At 45.6% G+C, this 21,534-nt stretch overlaps 1 protein-coding gene across 2 annotated transcripts in view; it reads left to right on the top strand.

The window, feature by feature from the left end:
* rasl10b (RAS like family 10 member B) overlaps positions 1 to 5,039 on the top strand; it is a 163,282-nt gene extending 158,243 nt beyond the window's left edge. For both annotated transcript variants that reach the window (XM_080210634.1, XM_080210635.1), the window contains exon 4: positions 3,485 to 5,039. In XM_080210634.1, the coding sequence (XP_080066760.1) occupies positions 3,485 to 3,755 (271 nt within the window). In that variant the 3' untranslated portion in view covers positions 3,756 to 5,039. The remainder of the gene's footprint in view (positions 1 to 3,484) is intronic.
* The last annotated feature ends 16,495 nt before the right edge of the window (positions 5,040 to 21,534 follow it).

Raw genomic sequence — 21,534 nt, 5'->3', positions numbered from 1 at the left:
ACAGGTTCGGCGGATTGGCCGTGCTAAATTGACTCTGACTGTCTCAAGAAGTGTGGGTTAGGGGGATTAGTGGGGTAAATAGGTGGGGTTACAGACATACAGCCAGGGTAAGATGTTCTTTCAAAGAGACGGCGTAGACTTGGTGGGCTGAATGGCCTGTTTCTGCATTGTCGGGGGGTTATGATCCTATGGGTGGGATTTTCCTGCCACGCTCACCCCAAAACCGGAAAATCCCACCTGAGGTCAACAGATCTTTTCACCGTCCGCCCCCTGCCCGCTCTGATTCTGGGGTGGGCCGGATGGGAAAATTCCCTTGTGATTCCATTCCGGTAAATCTCAATTCAGTAACATGGTGGAAAGCTGGGCCATTTAAACAGCTTTTCAGTGTGTGAGTGGGCAAGGTTGTGGGTCAGGGGTGGAGAGTTGCATACCTACCCAGGAATTAGATGTTCTTCTTTCCTGTCTAATGTTTCCTGGGTAACTATCCAGGGAACTGAGTCGGAACTGTCCAAAGTCTCCAACTCTCAAGTCAGTTGGAGACCTGATCAGCAGGTTCCGAGTACAGGAGAATTGCCCCTTGGAATTTTCAACATCCACGGCAATCCCAAAAGAATCCTTAGACTGGGAATTCCGAGGTGTCTGGTAGAATACCGTCCAGAGTACAACCATATGGAGATGGGAAGATCTTGACCATTGATCCTAATAGAAGTTGTGCCACACTAACAATGAAGACCCTCTCTCAGCACCATCTACAGGTGTAGCTGAGTAACTGCAGCCTGTAACTCCCTCTCAAGATCTTTACTGTGCTGTTCAGCTGCTATGTCTGAGTCTCTTGATTTGATTCCAGCATGTAACTCATTCCCAAGTGTAGATTATTATATATGTGTTTACATGTTATCTAACCTTTTCAAAGCTACTAGTTGGGTGTAAAAAGCAATCAATAAGGTGAATGGAAGAGGGCTGGATTACAAATGGGGGGGGAAGTTCATGTGTCAGCTTCCAAGCCTTGCTCAGAGCCCATTCTGGGTGTACACACACGCTTCTGGGCACCGCATCTCTAGTTAAATATACTGGCTTGGAGATAGTCTTAAGTCGAGATTCCTGCTCCTGATTTCATGCTAGCACATCTCCAAAGTGTAGACAAGATTCTGGCATTGGTGTAGTGTAGATTCACCACAATAATATGGGGGATTAAGTTGTGAGGATGGGTTGTATGAACTTGTAGTCTGAGTGCAAGAGATTGCGATGGAGCTGGGGTGATCAGATTGACGTATAGAATCATTGAATCGATACAGTGCAGACAGAGGCCATTTGGCCCATTGAATCTGTACCGACTCTCTCAAAGAGCATCGCACCCAGGCTCTATCCCCACATACTGATCCCACTAGTTCACCCCCCGCCCCCTCCATCTTTGGACACTAAGGTGCAATTTAGCATGGCCAATCCACCTAACCTACACATACATTTTTGGAGTGGGGGAGGAAACCGGAGCACCCAGAGGAAACCCACGCAGACATAGGGAGAACATGCACACACCCAGGGCCAGAATTGAACCCAAGTCCCTGGAGCTGTGAGGCAGCAGTGCTAACCACTGTGCTACCGTACCACTGTGTTTAAACCACTACAATAGGGTAGATGCAGAGAAGCTCCTACTTCTGGATAGACATTCATGAATGAGGGGATATAATCCAGAAATTCCGGACTAGCCATGTGGGAATTCCCTCTCCAAAAAGCAATGGATGCTGGAATAATCAGAGCTTTGATGATTGAGATCAGTTAGGTATTTGTTAGATGAAGATACAAGGTTAATGGAACTAAGGCAGCTAAATCTAACCACAGCCATATGGGCAGGTTCAGCCTGGAGCATTGCATGTAGAGAGGTAGAAGAATGAAGAATTATAGATCCTCGAATCATTTAAAGTAGCAACATGGGTTAGCGGAGCTATCCAGATGCAGAGCACTGAGGTTCTTTTCTAGATAAATAGAATATCAAAAGCTAAGACATTACGTTAATCTTGCATAGAATCTTAATTACTAAGCACAATCTTGGTTTCCGTATGACAAAGAGGATATAGAAACACGAGAGAGATTAAATTTATAAGAATTGAGAGCTATTAACTTTCCACAAAGCCTGAGCAATGATCTGAGGTGTTGGCTTTGCAATCTGTCCAAGTACAAGACTATCAACAGGAAAGCGAACAACAATTTATACTGCATGAGATGAGAGTGCTGATTGGCTGACAGACAGACTCCAGTTGGTTAAGGTGTTGTCATGATGGATGCAGCAGGGAACAGTTAATTACTCAGGCATTGTTCAAATTCAAACCAGGTAATCCTGTACTACTAAAGTGACTCTTTAAAAATATCTTTATTCAGAGAAGGGTGAGAATCAGGAATTTGTTACCGCAAGGAATATTTGAGGCGTGTAGTATAGATGCATTCAAGAGGAAGCTATAAATGTGGATGAAGGAGAAAGAAATGGGGAGCTATAATGATTGAGTTGGATGAAATAGAATGGGAGGAAGCTCATGTAGAACATAAACACTGGGATAGAATGGTTGGGCAGAATGGCCTGTTTCTTTTCTTTATTCATTTGGGTGGCAGCGTGGTTAGCACTGCTGCCTTACTATCGAATCAATGATTCTCTGTGTCAATCTGATCACCCCTGCTCCATTGCAATCTCCTGCACTGAGAATAGAAGTTCATATAACCCATCCTCATAACTTAATCCCCCATATTATTGTGGTGAATCTGCACTACACCAATGCCAGGGACCCGGGTTCAATTCCCAACTTGGGTCATTGTCTGTGTGGGGTTTGCACGTTCTCCCCGTGTCTGCATGGGTTTCCTCTGGGTGCTCCGGTTTCCTCCCACAGTCTGAAAGACGTGCTGGTTAGGTGCATTGGCCGCGCTAAATTCTCCCACAGTGTACCCGAACAGGTGCCGGCATGTGGAAACGAGGGGATTTTCACAGTAACTTCATTGCCGTGTTTATGTAAGCGTAGTTGCGACAATAATAAATAAGTCTTAAATTCATTTATGGGATGTGGGCATTGCTAGCGAGGCCAGCATTTATTGCCCATCCATAATTGCCCATGAGAAAATGTGATGAGCCGTCTTCTTGAAGGATTGCAGTCCCTGAGGTGTAGGTACACCCACTGTGCTGTTAGGATTGGGGGGGGGTGGTTTCCAGGATTTTAACCCAGTGACAGTGAAGGAACGGCGATATATTTCCAAGCCAGAGTGGTAAGTGACTTGGAGGGGAACTTGCGGGTGGTGGTGCTCCCAGGTATCTGCTGCTCTTGTCCTTCTAGTTGGTAACAGTTGTGGATTCGGAAGGTGCTGCCTCAGGAACCTTGGTGAATTCCTGCAGCGCGTCTTGTAGATGGTACACGTTGGCTGTCACTGGAGGGAGAGATTGTTTCTGTGCTTTAGACTCTGTGCTCACCACTTGTTTCTTTGACCTCTCTCTCTCTCCGCCCAGAATGATTGGAACCAACGAAATCCCGATCATCATCGTCGGCAACAAGCGAGACTTGCAGCGAGGCCGTGTCATTCCCAGGCGGAACGTTTCCAACCTTGTGAAAAAGACGTGGAAGTGCGGCTACATCGAGTGCTCGGCCAAGTACAACTGGCATATCCTCATGCTGTTCAATGAACTTCTAAAGACCGTCGGGTGCGTGCGCTGCAGGCATGTGCATGCTGCTATCCGTTTTCAGGGAGCTCTGCGGCGGAACCGCTGTAGTGTGATGTGACTCGCTCTGTTCTTCGGGACCTCACGGGTTGTGTCAGTGTCTATGGAGGGGCCTGGACGTGGTTCAATATTTACAGGTGGATTTTAACGCAGGACTTTGGACCGGCCACATGTATTGGCCTCTGGTCAGCGGATGATGATCGTGTTCTTCTAATCTTGCCTGATCTGTCCTTCAGCCACGCAGAACTCTGCACCATCTGTGCTGAGTTATAAAGTTTACCCCCCCCACCCCTCCTTATCGCTCTTGCCGGATCATCTTTTATTTGTTTTGTAATAAGTTTCCTCTGAGTTTCTTCAGCAATAACTAATCCAAAAGTCTTCAAAGAAATCGTGTCGGGTGTCGCTGAGTTGTGTTCGCCAGCTCGGGTGGGTAGCACTGGTTCAGAAGGTGCGGCATTCGACTCCTGCCCCACAGGGCTGAGCACAATCTAGGCTGGAGCTCGGGTGCCGTACTGGGGGAGCGCTGCACTGTCAGAGGTGCTGTCTCTTGAGCCAAATCCGTGATGGAGTTCTGCCAGCCCTACTCGTGCACTTAAAGCTCTTACTAATTCGAAATAGTGTGGACATCTTCCCATTACTCTACTGGCCAACATAAATCCCTCAAGTAACATCACTCAACCTGACATTGCTGTTTGTGCAATCCTGCTGTGCATAAATTGATTCCCAGCTTTCCTGTATTACAACCGTGTAATCCAAAGAGCTTTACCCAAAGAGCTTTACTCCCAATGGTTATGAAGAGGACATTTCTAGTTTCTAATCAGGGCTTTAGGAACCTCCAATCCTGCCCCCACCCCCACATCTCCATCATTCAAGGGGAGGCAATGGTGTTGTGATATTGTCTCTGAACTCGTAATCCCAGGGGATCCAGGTTCGAAACCCACCTCAGCAGGTGGTGAAATTTGAATTCAATAAAAATCTGGAGTTAAAAATCTTCTGATGATCATGAATCCATGGTCAATTGCCAGGAAAAACCAATCTGCTTCACTAATCACCTTTAGGGAAGGAAATCTGCCGTCCCTATCTGGCCTGGCCTACTTGTGACTTGTGACAGCAATGTGGTTAACTCTCAAATGCCCTCTGAAATGGAGGGCAGTTAGGGATGGGCAATAAATGTTGGCCCAGCCAGTGATGTCAACATAGAACCCTACAGTGCAGAAAGAGGCCCTTCGACCCATCGAGTCTGCACCGAGCACAATCCCACCCAGGCCCCACCCCCATATCATATCCACTAATCCCTCTAACCTATGCATCCTTGGACACTAAGGGGCAATTTCTTAGCACTGCCAATCAACCTAACCCGCACATCTTTGGACTGTGGGAGGAAACCAGAGCACCCGGAGGAAACCCACGCAGACACGAGGAGAATGTGCAAACTCCACACAGACAGTGACCCGAGCCGGGAATCGAACCCAGGACCCTAGAGCTGTGAGGCAGCAGTGCTAACCCATTGTGCTACCATGCCGCCCCTGCCGTCCATGAGTAAATACGTTTTTAAAAAGGTGCTAACACCTCTACCTGCCAATTAACTATTCGATGTTTTCTTTAGCAGTGATTTCCCTCTGATAACTGAGAGGATTGATCCCAGTCTGATCCTTAGATATTTGAATTCGAAGCTAACTTAGAGTCCTGAGATGTGAAAGTCTCCACTCTCTGTCTCTGAAATCCCATCCCCACTCCGGTTGATTGTCAGTGGAATAAATGCAGAAAACTCCGGAAATGCTCAAGATGTGAGGCAGCATCGGAACGAGGGAAACATTTTTGGATCCTTCACCAGAAGCTTGGGCTGAGATCAGGACCTCTTTCCGCACTAATGCCAGACTTCTGACATTCAGTCCTCCAATTTTTAATCTTCTAATCCATCAATGAAATGCTTTTGAGCGATAGGTTTGAGTGACAACTCTCCCCTGACTGTTAACAGCACAGTTACGCCACATACTTAACATATCATAAATTGCTACTGGGCTAGGACATGGGGACTAAAGACCATGGCTGGGATTCTCCCAAAAAAAATTCCAAGTCCCCAATTTGCAGTCAAATGGGAGTAACTCCCGTTGGTGTTTCAGCGTGATTTCCAGAGTATCTCCAACACTTTGTGCATCACAGAGTGCCCCAGAGCGATTCCTCCTGAAACTCAGAGGGCTGCAGAAGCCGGCAGCATAGTGCTGAGGGAGCCACTGCGCACGCGCCAACCTATCGACATTAGAGATTGGCGCATGCTCATTGGCAGTGATTTTTCTTTGAACATTTCTTTTTACCATATGTAAATACATTGAAAGTTAGTGGGGGAGGTGGTGGGGAAGGACTTAGGCTGACAATCCAGCATCACCCAATGAAGGAAGGAGTATTTTTGATTTCAGACAGGCGTAGGAACGTCATACGTCACAAGATGGTTGCTTAATGGCTGGAGGATAGAAGAAAGTCATGCGATTAAACAACTAGGAATATATTTAATTATAGTTCCAGCCCTAAATTGCAACGCAGAGGCTTAAAACAAATTTCATTCTGTGTTCAATAAAATCAAGCAGACAGGTCAGTTATATTTTAACCCTTCCACCTCCCAACTCCCAGACTTGCCAGTTTCCCATAGCAACCGCAGAGTAAATTTGGACCCACCTTACTTTACGCTTGAGTTTGAATCATAATCATAGAAATCCTACAGTACAGAAAGAGGCCATTCAGCCCATTGAGTCTGCACCGACCACAATCCCACCCAGGCACTACCCCTACATCCCTGCATACTTTATCCACTAATTCCTCTAAACTACACATCTTAGGATGCGAAGGGACAATTTTAGTACGGCCAAACAACCTAATCAGCACATCTTTGGACTGTGGGAGGAAACCAGAGCACCCGGAGGAAACCCACACAGACACGAGGAGAATGTACAAACTCCACACAGACTGTGACCCAAGCAGGAATCAAACCCAGGTCCCTCGAGCTGTGAAGCAGCAGTGCTAACCACTGTGCTACTGTGCCGCGCCCCACTATGCTACCGTGCCACCCACTGCTGTCCGTGGCAAGGTTGGAGATCTCTAAACTCTTCACCGTCAATTTTTAATCAATAAATAGAATGGCTTCTACTCAATATTGGAGTGATAGCTATACTGGCTAAGGGACTATCCTAATTAGCTGCTAAATAATGGGCCTAGTATTGAACCTATATGGCTGTTGCGTTCTATGGTTTCTCTTCAGGGGACGCAGTTTAAGAATAATGGGTCTACCATTTAAGATGAAGATGAGAAGAAATTTTTTCTCCCAGTCTGTGAACCTCTCTTCCCCAGAGAGCAGTGGAGTTTGGCTCATTGAACTTCCTCAAGGTGGAGTTAGATGGATTTTCTATAGATAAGGGGAACAAGGGTCATTGGAAGCAGAAAGGCAAAGCGGATTAACCGGGGTGTTATTGGATGGAGGAGCAGACTCAAAGGGCTGAATGGCCTCCCCGTACTTTCCAGTGTTACGTCAAATCAGCTGGCTGAATCCTGAACTGTAAAGAACTCCTGTTTCTAATTATCTAATCAACCTCTCACTGCTGTTTGTGAGAGTTTGCCATGCGTAAGTTGGTTGCTGCATACTACCGCAATGCAGGGTGGCACGGTGGTGCAGGGGGTAGCACTGCTGCCTCACAATGCCAGGGACCCGGGTTTGACTCCCAGCTTGGGTCTGTGCAGAGTCTGCATGTTCTCCCAGTGTCTGCGTGGGTTTCTCCCAGATGCTCCAGTTTCCTCCCGCAGTCCGCTGGTTAAGTGCATTGGCCATGCTAAATTCTCCCTCAGTGTACCCGAACAGGCGCCAGTGTGTGGCGACTAGGGGATTTTCACAGTAACTTCATTGCAGTGTTAATATAACCTTATTTACGACGTGAACAAATAAACAATATTTATTCTTCCAAAGTACTTCAATGGCTGGGAAGTGCTCTGAGGCAGTCTGAAACGTCCTGTCAAAGGGATTACTTTCCACTATTTCAATCCCCAGAAAGTTAGTCAGAGTAAATACCAACTCAGCATTCCTGTCTCACACTCAATGCTGACAAAAAAAAAGACTTAAATTTACATAGTGCCTTTCACATTCCCCAGCTATCTCAAAGCACTTTCTAGCCAATTAAGTGTCGTCACTGCAGTAATGTAGGAAATGTGGTGGCCAATTTCCACAAGAAGGAATGTGATGATGACCAGATCATCTATTTGTTGTGATGTTGTTTGAGGAATAAATCTTGGCCAAGACACCAGGGAAGTGCCTACAAAATAGCGTCATGGGATCTTTTACAGCCAGATGAGAAGATAGGTGAGCTGTAACATCTCACCTGAAAGACAGCACCCCTGACAGTGCAGCACACCCTCAGAATGCGACCAAAGTGCCAACCTGGATTTCCGTGCCCTGGGTGGGGTTTGAACCAAAAATAACCTTCTGACTCAAGAGGCGAAAAGTGCTACCCACTGAGCCACAGCTAGTCGTAACAGGCTACTTCCGAAATGGGTCCATTTTGTACAAGAGTCAATCTGGTCCTCTTGAATGGAGAAGGCGATGGAAATGGACTAGGCCATTACGCAGCTTGCACAGCATTTGCTTAATGGACCTAGAAGTCATCATGTCTTACGGCTTAAGTGGAGCTCTCCATCGTTACAAATGTGAATGAGGAGAGTGGGGAGGGAGGGTGATAATGAACGTGCATTTTGACCCAAAGTTTTTGGTTACCAGTTACTGCTTCGGAGCAGGGAAATGCTGGCAAGGAGATTGGGGTGTACCAGGTACATAAGTATTGTGCACTCGTTGCCTCGTTCATGCTTCCCTCCCCTCCCTTGTCATCCTGACTTCACTCTGTCGTTCGGACTCAAGCATCCAGATCACGCTGGGGCTGAAAAGAAAGCCCGTTGATTCTGATGCCAGCTGTGGCCTGGCAAAGCCACTCAATTCAAAGGCAATTAGGGATGGGCAATAAATGCTGGCACAGCTAGCGATGCCCACACCCCCTGAATGAATGAGAGAAAATCTCGGCGATATTTCAACTTGTCCTGATTGACAGTAAACTACAGATTTCTAATCAGCGATTGAACTTTTGTTTGAACAGTGCTCATTCTAATGAATAATGAATATTCCGTGCAATTATTAATTAACCCAACATAAAAGGCAATCTCTCGATTCTCCCACAAAAGAACCTATTATTTAAACACTGACTGATACATACCCTCACCCACAAAATGCTGTAATAGACTGAAATAAACTTTATTTACAATAATTCCATGTTCAGTTCTGAGTATTTTTTCAAGCAGGTTTCAGAAGGAGAGACACCAAAACGGATGAGTTTAATCGTGATCTAGATCCAGCTCAATGCAAGGGAATCGAGCCGGGAGAGAGGCTGAAAGAGAGAGTTTGTTCAACATACTGAGAAAGATAGAGAGAGGCTGCAACGGATGGAGAGAAAGAGAAATAGGCTGGATGGAGGAAGAGAAAGAGGCCATTCAACATAGCGAGAGAGTGTATGTTATGGGCTGTGTGTTTTAAACAAAAAGATAAAGCTACAGTTTGTACACGTAGATTCAAGCTAACACACAACAGGTTTTATTGAGCTGTGCTCTGTACTGCACTGAGTACAAGCAGCCTGCAACACCCTAATGACATCGCCATCAAATCAGGTAAACAGTTCTGAAAGCAAGCTGCAACCCTTTCAACTAGATAACAGAGAGAGAAAGAAAGAATCTGAAAAACGAGGTGAGAATAAGGGATAGAGAGGTTGGCTTAACATGGAGAGAAAGACTGAGAGAACGAGGGGACACACATTAAGAAATGGGTGAAAGGAAAAGGCAGGGAGAGAGAGGGGGAAATGGATAGAGAGAGAGAGAGGAAGGGGCAACTCAATGTGGAAAGAGGTAAAAGTAAAATTTGGTAAGCAATTGAGAGAGACCACAACATGGCAAGAGGGTAAGGGTGCAAAAAGTGGAAAGTGAGGAGGGTTAGAGGCTCCTCATTATGTAAGGGGAAGAGGGAGTGCTCATTTATCCTCCAATTAGGCACTTTTCAGCTTTCTGGACTCAACATTGATTTCAACAACTTCAGGCTGTGAACTCTCTCCTCCATCGAGGCTCTTTTTTTAACTCCCCTTTTTGTTGCCCCAACATCCCCCTCCTCTACAGGGCTGTCACTTACTCTAAAAGTTTTGCTTGCACTGACTTTTATTCTCCTATTAACGCATTCTGCTATCCAATCCTTATGCCACTATTAGCACCTTCTTTAGTCTTTAACACTGCCATTAACACTCTCTCTGTCATGTGCCCAAAACATCTTTATCAAATCTGTCCGAGCTCCCAGCTATCCTTGAATTTCTATTTTGCTCCACTCCCTCTTAAACAGTACGAAATCCATCACATTCATCCCTCTGTTTAGCTCTGAAGAAAAGGCAAACAGACTCGAAACTTTAATTCTGTTTCTCTCCCCACAGATGCGCTGAGTTTTCCAGCATTTTCTGTTTTGTTTCAGCATCCACAGAAGTTTACTTTTGCTTCCAGTTGGTGTTGTTCCACATCCTCTGACGAATCCACCTGCTGTCCTTGGGTTCCTCGTACATCTGGAAACCTGTGTTCCCTACATTTCAACAGTGACTGCGGTTCAAAGATGCGGAATTGGCTGGGAAACGCTTTGGAACAAGCTGATCTCATGAAGGTGCGATATGAATGCATGTTTCTGAGCAGTAGACACAAAGCTCGCGGTTAAAGATGTCAGCATCTAAAAATGAGGGCAAAGATGACAAAACACGTTGACCAATAAACTTTCTGTGAATCCTTGAATGTACTTTCTCCCTTTTCTGCAGCAGTTGACTGAGGATGGTTCTATGATTGATATGGAATAAGAATTCATAATGTAAAATGACATTACTGTTACTAGAGAGGTGGTGCGCAACAGACTGGAGGGGCTGATTGTGGACAAGTCCCCAGGACCGGATGGAATGCATCCGAGGGTTCTGAAAGAAATGGCGGGGGTGATAGTGGATGCCTTGGTGGTTATTTTCCAGACGTCGCTGGATTCCGGGGAAGTGCCGGAGGATTGGAAAACGGCTAATGTTACGCCGTTGTTTAAGAAGGGTGCCAGGCAAAAGGCGGGGAATTACAGGCCGGTTAGTTTAACGTCTGTGGTAGGTAAAATGTTAGAATCCGTCATTAAGGAGGAAATTGCGAGGCATCTTGAAGGGAATTGCTTGATAGGGCAGACGCAACACGGTTTCATTAAAGGGAAGTCGTGTCTGACAAATTTACTGGAGTTCTATGAGGATGTGTCTAGGGCGGTGGATAGAGGAGAGCCGGTGGATGTGGTCTTTCTGGATTTTCAGAAGGCGTTTGATAAGGTACCTCACAAGAGGTTACTGCAGAAGGTCAGAGGACATGGAGTTGGGGGTAGGGTGTTAGCGTGGATAGAGGATTGGTTGTCAAATAGGAGGCAGAGAGTGGGGGTCAATGGGTGCTATTCAGATTGGCGGTTGGTGACTAGTGGGGTGCCCCAGGGGTCGGTGCTGGGGCCTCAGCTATTTACCATTTATATAGATGATCTGGAGGAGGGAACCGAGTGTAGGGTGTCGAAATTTGCTGATGACACCAAGATTGGGGGAAAGGCAAATTGTGCGGAGGGTGTGGAGAGTCTGCAGAAGGATCTAGATAGGCTGGGCGAATGGGCCAGGAAATGGCAAATGGAATTTAATGTTGGCAAGTGTGAGGTGGTCCACTTTGGTAGGAAGAATGGTAGGAAGGACTATTACTTACGTGGCGAAAAACTGCAGCAGGCGACGGTGCAGAGGGACCTCGGGGTCCTTGTGCATGAGTCGCAAAAACCCAGCCTGCAGGTGCAGCAGGTGGTCAGGAAGGCGAATGGGATGCTGGCCTTCATAGCGAGGGGGATTGAATATAAAAGTAGGGAGGTCTTGCTGCAGCTGTATAGGGCACTGGTGAGGCCGCAGCTGGAGTACTGTGTGCAGTTTTGGGCGCCGCACCTGCGCAAGGATATTTTGGCCTTGGAGGGAGTGCAGAGGAGGTTTACTAGGCTGATACCGGAGTTGAGGGGGTTGAGCTATGAGGAGAGGCTGAATAAACTAGGCTTGTACTCGTTAGAGTTTAGAAGAATGAGGGGAGATCTCATTGAGACGTATAAGATGATGAATGGGATGGATAGGATAGAGGTGGAAAGACTCTTCCCGCTCAAAAAAGACAGTAGGACTAGGGGGCACAGCCTCAAGATAAAGGGGGGGCGGTTCAGAACGGAGTTGAGGAGGAACTTCTTCACTCAAAGGGTGGTGAATCTCTGGAATTCTCTGCCCGTTGAAGTGGTGGAGGCTGCCTCGCTAAATATTTTTAAGAAGCGGGTTGATGGGTTTTTGATAAGAGAGGGGATTAAGGGTTATGGGGAGAGGGCGGGAAAGTGGAACTGAGCCACGACAGATCAGCCATGATCTTATTGAATGGCGGGGCAGGCTCGAAGGGCCAGATGGCCTACTCCTGCTCCTATTTCTTATGTTCTTATGTTCTAAATGTAAGTTTTCAAGTTTAAAGTTTACTTGTCAGTGTCACAAGTAGGCTCACATTAACACTGCAATGAAGTTACTGTGAAAATCCCCTCAGAGCCACACTCCAGTGCCTGTTCGGGTACACTGAGGAAGAATTTAGCATGCACGTAACCAGCACGTCTTTCAGACTGTGGGGGGTTGGAGGGAGTGCACATTTTCTGTATTGCTTTGTTTTCTGTTTGCGCTCAAGTATGCTTGTTGGAAGAACTAGAATTAAGCAGGTGGTATTCACATCAACTTACCGTTTGTTGTGGCACGGTGGCACAGGGGTTAGCACTGCTGCCTGGCAACGCCAGGGACCTGGGTTTCAATTTCGCTGTGTGTGGGAGTTTGCATGTTCTCCCCGTGTCTGTGTGGGTTTCCCCCAGGGTGCTCCGGTTTCCTCCCACAGTCTGAAAGACGTGCTGATTAGGTGGATTGGTCATTTAAATTGCCCCTCAGTGTCCCAGGATGTGTACCTTGGGGTGGGTGTTGGGGTAAATAAGTGGGAATAGGTCCTGGGTAAGATGCTCTGTCAGAGAGTCTGTGTAGACTCGATGGGCTGAATGGCCACCTTCTGCACTGTTAAGGATTCTGTGTGTGTTTCTCTGCCTGAAACCCCATCTCGACCTCATCAGGGGATTCCCAGGAAAGTGGACTCAAATAGTAGGAGGATTGTAAAGCAGGCATTTGGCTGCTGGAACAGATATTTACTCCTGATGGAAATGCTCCCTACCGTACAACAAATCGACAGAACAATAAGGGTGTGTTTATCCTCATATTCCAAAATTTGAACAACAGATTAAGAAAGCCATTTCTTGCTACCATTATGCAGTGGCTGTGTGACTGATACTTTCCACGAACAGAAAGCTCTTGTCAATCTACAAAGACACTCTGCTTACCATACAATTGAGCAGTGTCCTGTCAGAATTATGCTGGCGTAATGTCAGGTACACAGGGCTGTAAGTCCCAGCAATTGACTGAACAAATCAAACAGCACATTCCTTCAGTCGCTCATTAGTTCTCTCACTGGACGTGGGTGTCGCAGTCTAAGGCAGCATGTTTACTATCTTTGAGACGGTGATGATGAGCTGTCTTCTTGAACCACTGCTGTCTATGTGGTGTAGATACACCCACAGTGCAGCTGGGAAGGAATTCCAGGATTTTGACTCAGCAACAGTGAAGGAATGGTGGTATATTTCCAAGATGTGGAGATGCCGGCGTTGGATGGGGTAAACTCTCCATTCACCTGACAAAGGGGCAAACCCCGACAGCTTGTGGTTTTGCTATCAAATAACTGGTTGGACTTTAACCTGGTGTTGTGAGACTTCTTACAGTATATTTCCAAGTCAGGGTGATAAGTAGCTTGGAAGGGAGCCCAATGTATCCGCTGCTCTTGTTCTTCCAGGTGGTGAAGGTCATGAGTTCGGCAGACGCTGTCGATGGGACCTTGGCAGCAGTGCATCTTGTACATGGTACGCCCTGCTGCCACTGTGTATCAGTTGTTGAGGGAGTGGATGTTTAAAGTGGTTGACTGGTGCCAATCAAGCGGGCTGCTTTGTCCTGGATGGTGTCAAGTTTCTTGAGTGTTGTTGGAGCCGCACACGCACTCACTCACACTCCCAACTTGTGCCTTGTAGGTGGTGGGCAGACTTTGGGGACTCAGGACATGAGTTATTCTCTGCAGATTTCCCAACCTCTGACCTACAGACTGGACTCATCCAGCCTGCGCTTGCAAAACTCATAACAAAATATCTACTGTTAGATGTGATTCTGTGATGGGGCAGAACTTGCTAAACAACCCTGACTGTGCTAATAGCTACACCAACAACCAATTTTGCACCCTGTAATGTGATTCATTTATGTTTGCCAAAAGTGCTACACAGGGACCTGTTTTCTGCAAACAAAAGGAATATATTCAAGCCTTGTATCTCTTTCCCAGGATATTGGGGAACATATAGTTCCCTGTTGCTTTCTTCATTGCAATTTGCCAACTGACCTGTTTCTCCTGTAGTGTAAACTGTTGTCATCGTTTGAAGTTTGACATTTGGCAATAAGTCTCTCTTTTCAGCAACATTCAAAAACTTGGCAGTAAATCAGAATCTAATTATGGATTCACATGGTTTATATATTGAATAATGAATGCCCAGGGATGAGCTGCAGACAGGATGAAATGAATTAGATTCAATTCATTGAGTGTAACTCAATCTATATACAAGAGCCATTCTGTTCCTTCGATTAGAATACTGACTTGAAATGATTTCTTGGTATTGTTACGTTTACTGATGCATCGTTGTTTGATTTGGTTCCTGCTTTTTCTCTATGTCAACAGCAGCAGTCTGCAACGATTCTTACCTCAGGGTTATATAGGAAGGGTACAGTAGGTGGGGATCTGGTCAGTGTGACTTCCAACACTGTCTATTCATAGCAGGGCAGCATGGTGGCACAGTGGTTAGCACTGCTGCCTCACAGCGCCATGGACCTGGGTTCAATTCCGGCCTCGGGTGATTGTGTGGAGTTCGCACAGTCTCCCTGTGTCTGCGTGGGTTTCTTCCAGGTGCTTCAGTTAGGTTTGGTTGAGTGGCCATGATAAATTGCCCCTTAATGCCAGGGGGATTAGGACAGTAAATGTGTGGGGTTACAGGGATAGGACAGGACCTGGGTGGGATTGTTATCAGTGCAGTCTTGATGGGCAAAGTGGCCTCATTCTGCACTGTAGATTCTACAAGCTCTTAGATATATCTCCCTGCTAAGCGATACTTGTAGTTTAATTAGTTCCCTTTGCCATAAAGATTCTTCCTTTTGGGATCCAAGATACTGTTAAATGTACTTAAATACCAGAATATATCAGCATCCTTCAGTCAGCTGTATTAGTAGAAGCTGCGCTGATCTGAGGGGAGAGAATGGCCTAGTGGTAATGTCGCTGGACTGGTAATCCAGTGGTTCAGGCTAATGAGTCTTGGGTTCAGATCCCACCATGGTGGAATTTAAATTCAGTTAAAACTAGTCTGAGTAATAGCAACCATCATCAATTGTCATAAAAACCCATCTGGTTCACTAATGCACTTCAGGGAAGGAAATCTGCTGTCCTGGCCAAGCCTGGCCTACATGTGACTTTGTAATGAAGTTCAGCTGCCCTCTGGCCACTGGGTTCAAGGGCATTTAAGGATGGGTAACAAACGCCACCCACATCTTGCGGCAGAATAAAGAAAAACATATTTCCCCAAATTCGAGCATCGACCAGGAATGGCACGGTGACACAATGGTTAGCACTGCTGCCTCAGAGCGCCGGGGACCCGGGTTCAATTCCAGCCTTGGGTCACTATCCGTCCGGAGTTTGCACGTTCTCCCTGCGTCTGTGGGAGTTTCCGCCGGGTGACCCGGTTCCCTCCCACGTTCCAAAGGTGCGTAGGTTAGGTGGATTGGCCGTGCTAAATTGACCCTTGGTGTCAAGGGATTAGCGGGATGAATGTGTGGGGTTACGGGGATAAGGGCAGGGTGGGATTGAAGTCAGTGCAGACTCAATGGGTTGAATAGCCTCCTTCTGCACTGTAGGGATTCAACGATTTTACAACTTTTTCTTGTGAAAATGTAGAAATTAAATTTGCTTGGCTTTATTGAGGTAAATGTTATATTCAATATCTCCTAAACAGCAGGGCTATGGGAGTATTTGAGGGATAGTACAAAATACTATCAGCCAATTGGCAACCCATTTATATTTCTCCCAGTTTTCTCCTCCGTGAATGTCACAGGTGGTGTCCCTCCTTCCTTTCCCAACTACCGTGTTCAAATAACAACAGGGAAAGACCCAGCGCGGATGGATATTCCTTCTTCCCCTCTGTGCCATTGGCGAATAGCAGGGAGCGGTTCGTGGTGGGTCTGGGACATTCCATTCAATAGAGTGGGAACTCATTCTCAGAGGGACTAAGGGAAATAGGGCCTGGGTGGGATTGTGGTTGATGCAGAGTTGATGGGCTGAATGGCCTCATTCTGCACTGTAGGATTCTGTGAAATGTGGGGAAGAAGTCATGGGAGCTAGGATACACCGTGGAAGTGTGAAGGTGCTGTGCTATTAATATATTTATTTTGAGGGGGGGACTCCTTTAAGATGCAGTGCTTTGTTTTAAGCAGTCAATTTGTCTGGAAGGAATACAGCATATGCTGGAAAGCAAGGTACTTACTCATTTTAACCATGCAAATGTTTATTTAGCAGAAAGCTTAATGAGCTTTTGTTTGCCTAAGTAAAGGACCCTTGTGGTGTTTTCATGATTAAAGCAATGGACAGGTGAGTTCAATGTGTAGGATTATCTAGTCATGTGATAATGGAAATGGGAGGAGCTAGGTTAGTGGCTGGAGAAACAGCTCTCTGAATTCAATTGCTGGAGAGGGTTGGGGAAAGATTACAGCCTACCAGCAGTTCTCTCACACTCTACACAAAATCTCTCTGGGAGCTCCAAAGCTGTTAATCCAGGTCAGAGCAAGTATATTTAGATTTGCTAAATATTTTTCAAGTATATTTAAGTCTATTAGAGAAATATTGCTTAATTGGAACTAAATGATGATAAGGTAGTAGTCGAGTTGTTTCTTTTTGTGTTTAAAGATTGTTCAATGGTTAAGAGTTAAGCTGTTTTATTTTGCTATGTTAAACTGTGCTGTGAATAATGTTTGTTTTGATAAAAGATTGCTAATTTGTCAGTGGTGTTATTCCTGAGGTGATGCATCTTTTTGTCACATCTATGTCAAAATAGAAAAATTGTTAGGGTCTAGTCTGGCTTCATAATAACCTCAGGGTTGTGGTCTGATACACGAGCAACAGGAAGAGATGGTAATCCCTAAGGAGCTCCCATTGGCCTGATTCCCTTCACTTTTACCCCCTTTTCTTAAAAGACCTAACAACCTACTGAATTGTATTTTTAAAATAATTTTTCTGCTGTGATTTTGATCATTTCATTTCGAGCTGAATTCATTTGATTAATGAATGGGCAGTATAGTGACACAGTAGTTAGCAGTCTCACAGCACCAGAGAGCCTGGTTTTAACCCAGCCTTGGGTATCAGCTATGATTGAGTCTGCTCTGCCATTCAATGGAATAAATGGCCTAATTCTGCTCCTATATCTCAATGTCTATCTTATCTCATGGACTGTCTGTCTAGAGTTTGCACGTTCTCCCTGTGTCTGTTGCTGTCCAGTTTCCTCCCACTATCAAAACATGAGCAGGCTAGTGTAAATTAGCCATGGTAAATTGCCCCTCAGTGTCCCAAGATACACAAGTTAGATGGATAAGCCATGGTAAATGTGCAGGGTTACAGAGATGAGGTGGGGGGGCAGGGGGTTGAGCCTGGACAGTCAGTGCAGACCCGATGGGCCTCCTGCACTCTAGTGCGACCCTGAAATGTGGCCCCAGGAACTCTGAGACATAACAATTAGTTCCTAGCTCATTACAGATATTTACAGATAATACAACAATATATAATGCTTAACCCAGATTCAGAGCATTGTGTCCTTATAGTGCCTCTATTTCCTGTCCTGACAGTTTCAATGTGGATAGATTTGTATATTCTTTCTATCATTTGTCTGTCTCCCTCACACACTAGTCACACTGAAAAGTTCTGTTACTTAAATAGAGTGCACAATTTTGTAGGAATTCTATGGATCTTACAGACTTCAGAGCCCCTCTTCCTGTCCCCAACACAATGCCACCTCCCCTTCCCTCAGACTGATAGCTCCTATGTCGCCCGAAATGACCCAGGCCACCAAATGGAAGCAAGGTTTTGAGCCTGTGTTGATCCAGGTTCTGCTGGCTGAGCGCAGCTCCTGATGGACCCCTGGGCTGAATATCTCACCTCTCACAAGCCTCATCCACCCAAACTGACGGAGGCAGCCACAGGTGATGAGCACTGTGCAGCAGTGAAAGCAGCAGGGAGTAACAACGAATAGAGAATCTTAATGTGAAGATTACCAGCTCTTTGCAAATAATTTCCAGCCAATTACTTCTTAAATCATTCCACTTTATTATTTGCCTTGAATTTGAAAGGTCTCATTATTATGAAATAGAACAAGTTAAATGTGAGATGAATTATAAGGCAGTGTGAGATTGAAAACTATTCACAGTAAATAAAACACTAGTTAGACCTCAGCTGAAGTATCGTGTCCAGATTAGAGTACCAGACACTGGGAGGAATATTAAGTCTCTGGGGGAAGGTGCAGTGAATATTTGCCAGAACGATACCAACAATGAGGGAGTTCAGCTACAGGGTGAGACTGGACAAACCTGTGCTGGCTTTCTTAAAGCAGGAGTGAATAAGGAGGATTTTAGTAAAGGTGTTAAAATAATAAATGGTTTCCAGCTCGGGTGGCAGTGGTTATCATTGCTGCCTCAGGGATCCAGATTCGATTCCCAGCTTGGGTCACTGTCTGTCCAGAGTCTGCACATTCTCCCCATGTCTGCTTCGGTTTCCTCTGTGTGCTGCGATCACCTCCCACAATCTGAAAGACGTGTTGGTTAGGTGTATCGGCCAGGCTAAATTCTCCCTCAATGTACCCGAACAGGCGCCGGAGTGCGGCAACTAGGGGATTTTCCCAGTGCTGTGTAAACGTGAGCCTACTTGGGACACTAGTAAATAAACTTAACTTAAATAATTAATCCACTTGAAGGCCAGTAAATGGACAATTTAGTTCAAAGTAGTTGGCAAAGGCACGGGAGGGAGATGCAGAGACAATTTTTACAGGCAATTTTTGATAATTTAAGTAACTGAACTGTTCTGTGTGACTGGTGTGTGAGGGAGACAGACAATGATAGAATATACAAATCTATCCACATTGAGACAGTCAGGACAGAAAATACAGGCACAATAAGGACACACAATGCCCTGAGTCTGGGTTAAGCATTATATATTGTTGTATTATCTTTAAATATCCGTAACGAGCTAGGAACTAATTGTTATGTCTCAGTGTTCCTGGGATCACATTTCAGGGTCGCACTTGAGTCATGAGATGTACTACAGAACTAGTTCAAACTCATCCTTGTTTTGTACAAGGCAGCATGGGCAAGTATTGTATTTTATTTGAACACCTTTTACTAAAATCTCCCTTACAAATTTACAATCTTGCCTGAGTGAGGTCATAAAATCCCACCCTTAGTTCTGGAACTGTTGTTATAAATCCTTTCTTGTTCCTTCTCCAATCTACAATCTTGTAGCTATACAGAGACCAGAACTGTGTGCAATGCTCCTAACATGGTCTAACCAGGGTTCTGTACAAGTTTATCATAACTCATCTGCCTTTTAATGCTATTTCTCTATCGGAGTGAGATTCTGGCTCCCATCCCCACTTCCTCCATGGGAGTTGACAACACTTTCCCATTGTACAGAACTCAACGCCCTATCAGTCTACACATTGACTTCAGGGCCTGCCAACTGTTAATGAGCTGCAATGTAGTCTATGACTTCACACTATTCTGCTGGGGGAGTGAGTGAAGGTGAACAGTCACAGAGAAAGCACCGGGAGTGGGTTTGGTGTGAGTCTCTGAAGAAGGGATCTTGGAATCATGTCACACCACATGTAACTTCCACTATTTGGCCTGGGCTTGCAAAATCTTACTACCTGTCCTGGCTTGAGGCAATGCACATTTCTTTAACCTGTGATTATCCCTCTCTCCACCCGCATTGTCTGTACCTGTAAAGACTTCTTTATCTCTAAAGACTCACATTCCAACCATTATCTTGCAATTGAGTCTTCATCTATATATGCCCAACTCTCCACTCACCTGGTGCAGGAGCAGCACTCGAAAGCTCCTGATACCAAATAAACCTGTTGGACTTTAACCTGGTGCTTTGAGACTTCTTTCTCTGAAGAAGCACAGGGTCAAGTAAGGAAGAGGGCAAGGAACGTACAAGTGATGGGTTGAACTAAGAAAAAGGAGGAGGGAACCTTGACTGATGTGGACTGCAGCCACATCAGGAGGATCCAGGGGAATTTTAGAATCAAAGGCTAATCCAGTATTGAAACCATGTCTAACTGAGGACTCCAAATTGAGCTAAAGGCTTCTCATAGCATAGTCGGCCTCGTCAATGAAGAGACTATTTTCCAGGGATTTACAACACTGCAGACAACTGTATCTATCTCAGAAAGCAATTCTATCCTGGTTTCTTAACTCTATTTTTTAGTATCATAAGATCATATCCCTACAGTGCAAAAGAGGCCATTCAGCCTTTATATATATTACCTTTTCTATATTTGTTTCCTTATATCTTAACATTTATTAATCTCTAATATTACCTTTTATTATAAGTTACATTACTCAGAATATTTAAGGAAATGTTAAAGACGTCTCTACTTTCTAAGAAGACTAAAGAAATTTGGCGTGTTCGCTACGACTCTCACCAACTTTTACAGATGCACCATAGAAAGCATTCTTTCTGGTTATATCACAGCTTGGTATGGGCTCCTGCAAGGAACTATAAAAAGTCGTGAACGTCACCCAATCCATCCCACAAACCAGCCTCCCATCCATTGACTCTGTCTACACTTCCTGCTGCCTTGGCAAAGCAGCCAGCATAATTAATGACCCCACGCACCCCAGACGTTCTCTCTTCCACCTTCTTCCATCGGGGAAAAGATACAAAAGGTTGAGGTCATGTACTAACCAACTCAGAACAGCTTCTTCCCTGCTGCTGTTAGACTTCTCAACAGACTTCCCCTTACGGCAAATTGTGCGGAGGGTGTGGAGAGTCTGCAGAAGGATCTAGATAGGCTGGGCGAATGGGCCAGGAACTGGCAAATGGAAGTTAATGTTGGCAAATGTGAAGTTGTCCACTTTGGTAGGAATAATGGTAGGAAGGACTATTACTTGTGGCGAAAAACTGCAGCATGTGACGGTGCAGAGGGACCTCGGGGTCCTTGTGCATGAGTCGCAAAAACTCATGCACAGCCTGCAGGTGCAGCAGGTGGTCAGGAAGGCGAATGGGATGCTGGCCTTCATAGCGAGGGGGATTGAATATACAAGTAGGGAGGTCTTGCTGCAGCTGTATAGGGCACTGGTGAGGCCGCAGCTGGAGTACTATGTGCAGTTTTGGTCGATGCACTTACGCAAGGATATTTTGGCCTTGGAGGGAGTGCAGAGGAGGTTTACTAGGCTGATTCTGGAATTGAGGGGGTTGAACTGTGAGGAGAGGCTGAATAAACTAGGCTTGTCGTTAGAGTTTAGAAGAATGAGGGGAGATCTCAATGAGACGTATAAGATGATGAATGGGATGGATAG

The sequence above is a fragment of the Carcharhinus amblyrhynchos genome, chromosome 23, assembly GCF_965287045.1.
Source record: "Carcharhinus amblyrhynchos chromosome 23, sCarAmb.v2.hapA, whole genome shotgun sequence".
Lineage (NCBI taxonomy): Eukaryota > Metazoa > Chordata > Chondrichthyes > Carcharhiniformes > Carcharhinidae > Carcharhinus > Carcharhinus amblyrhynchos.
The sequence above is the reverse complement of the archived record's forward strand: the minus strand, read 5'-3'. Positions and strand labels throughout refer to the sequence as shown.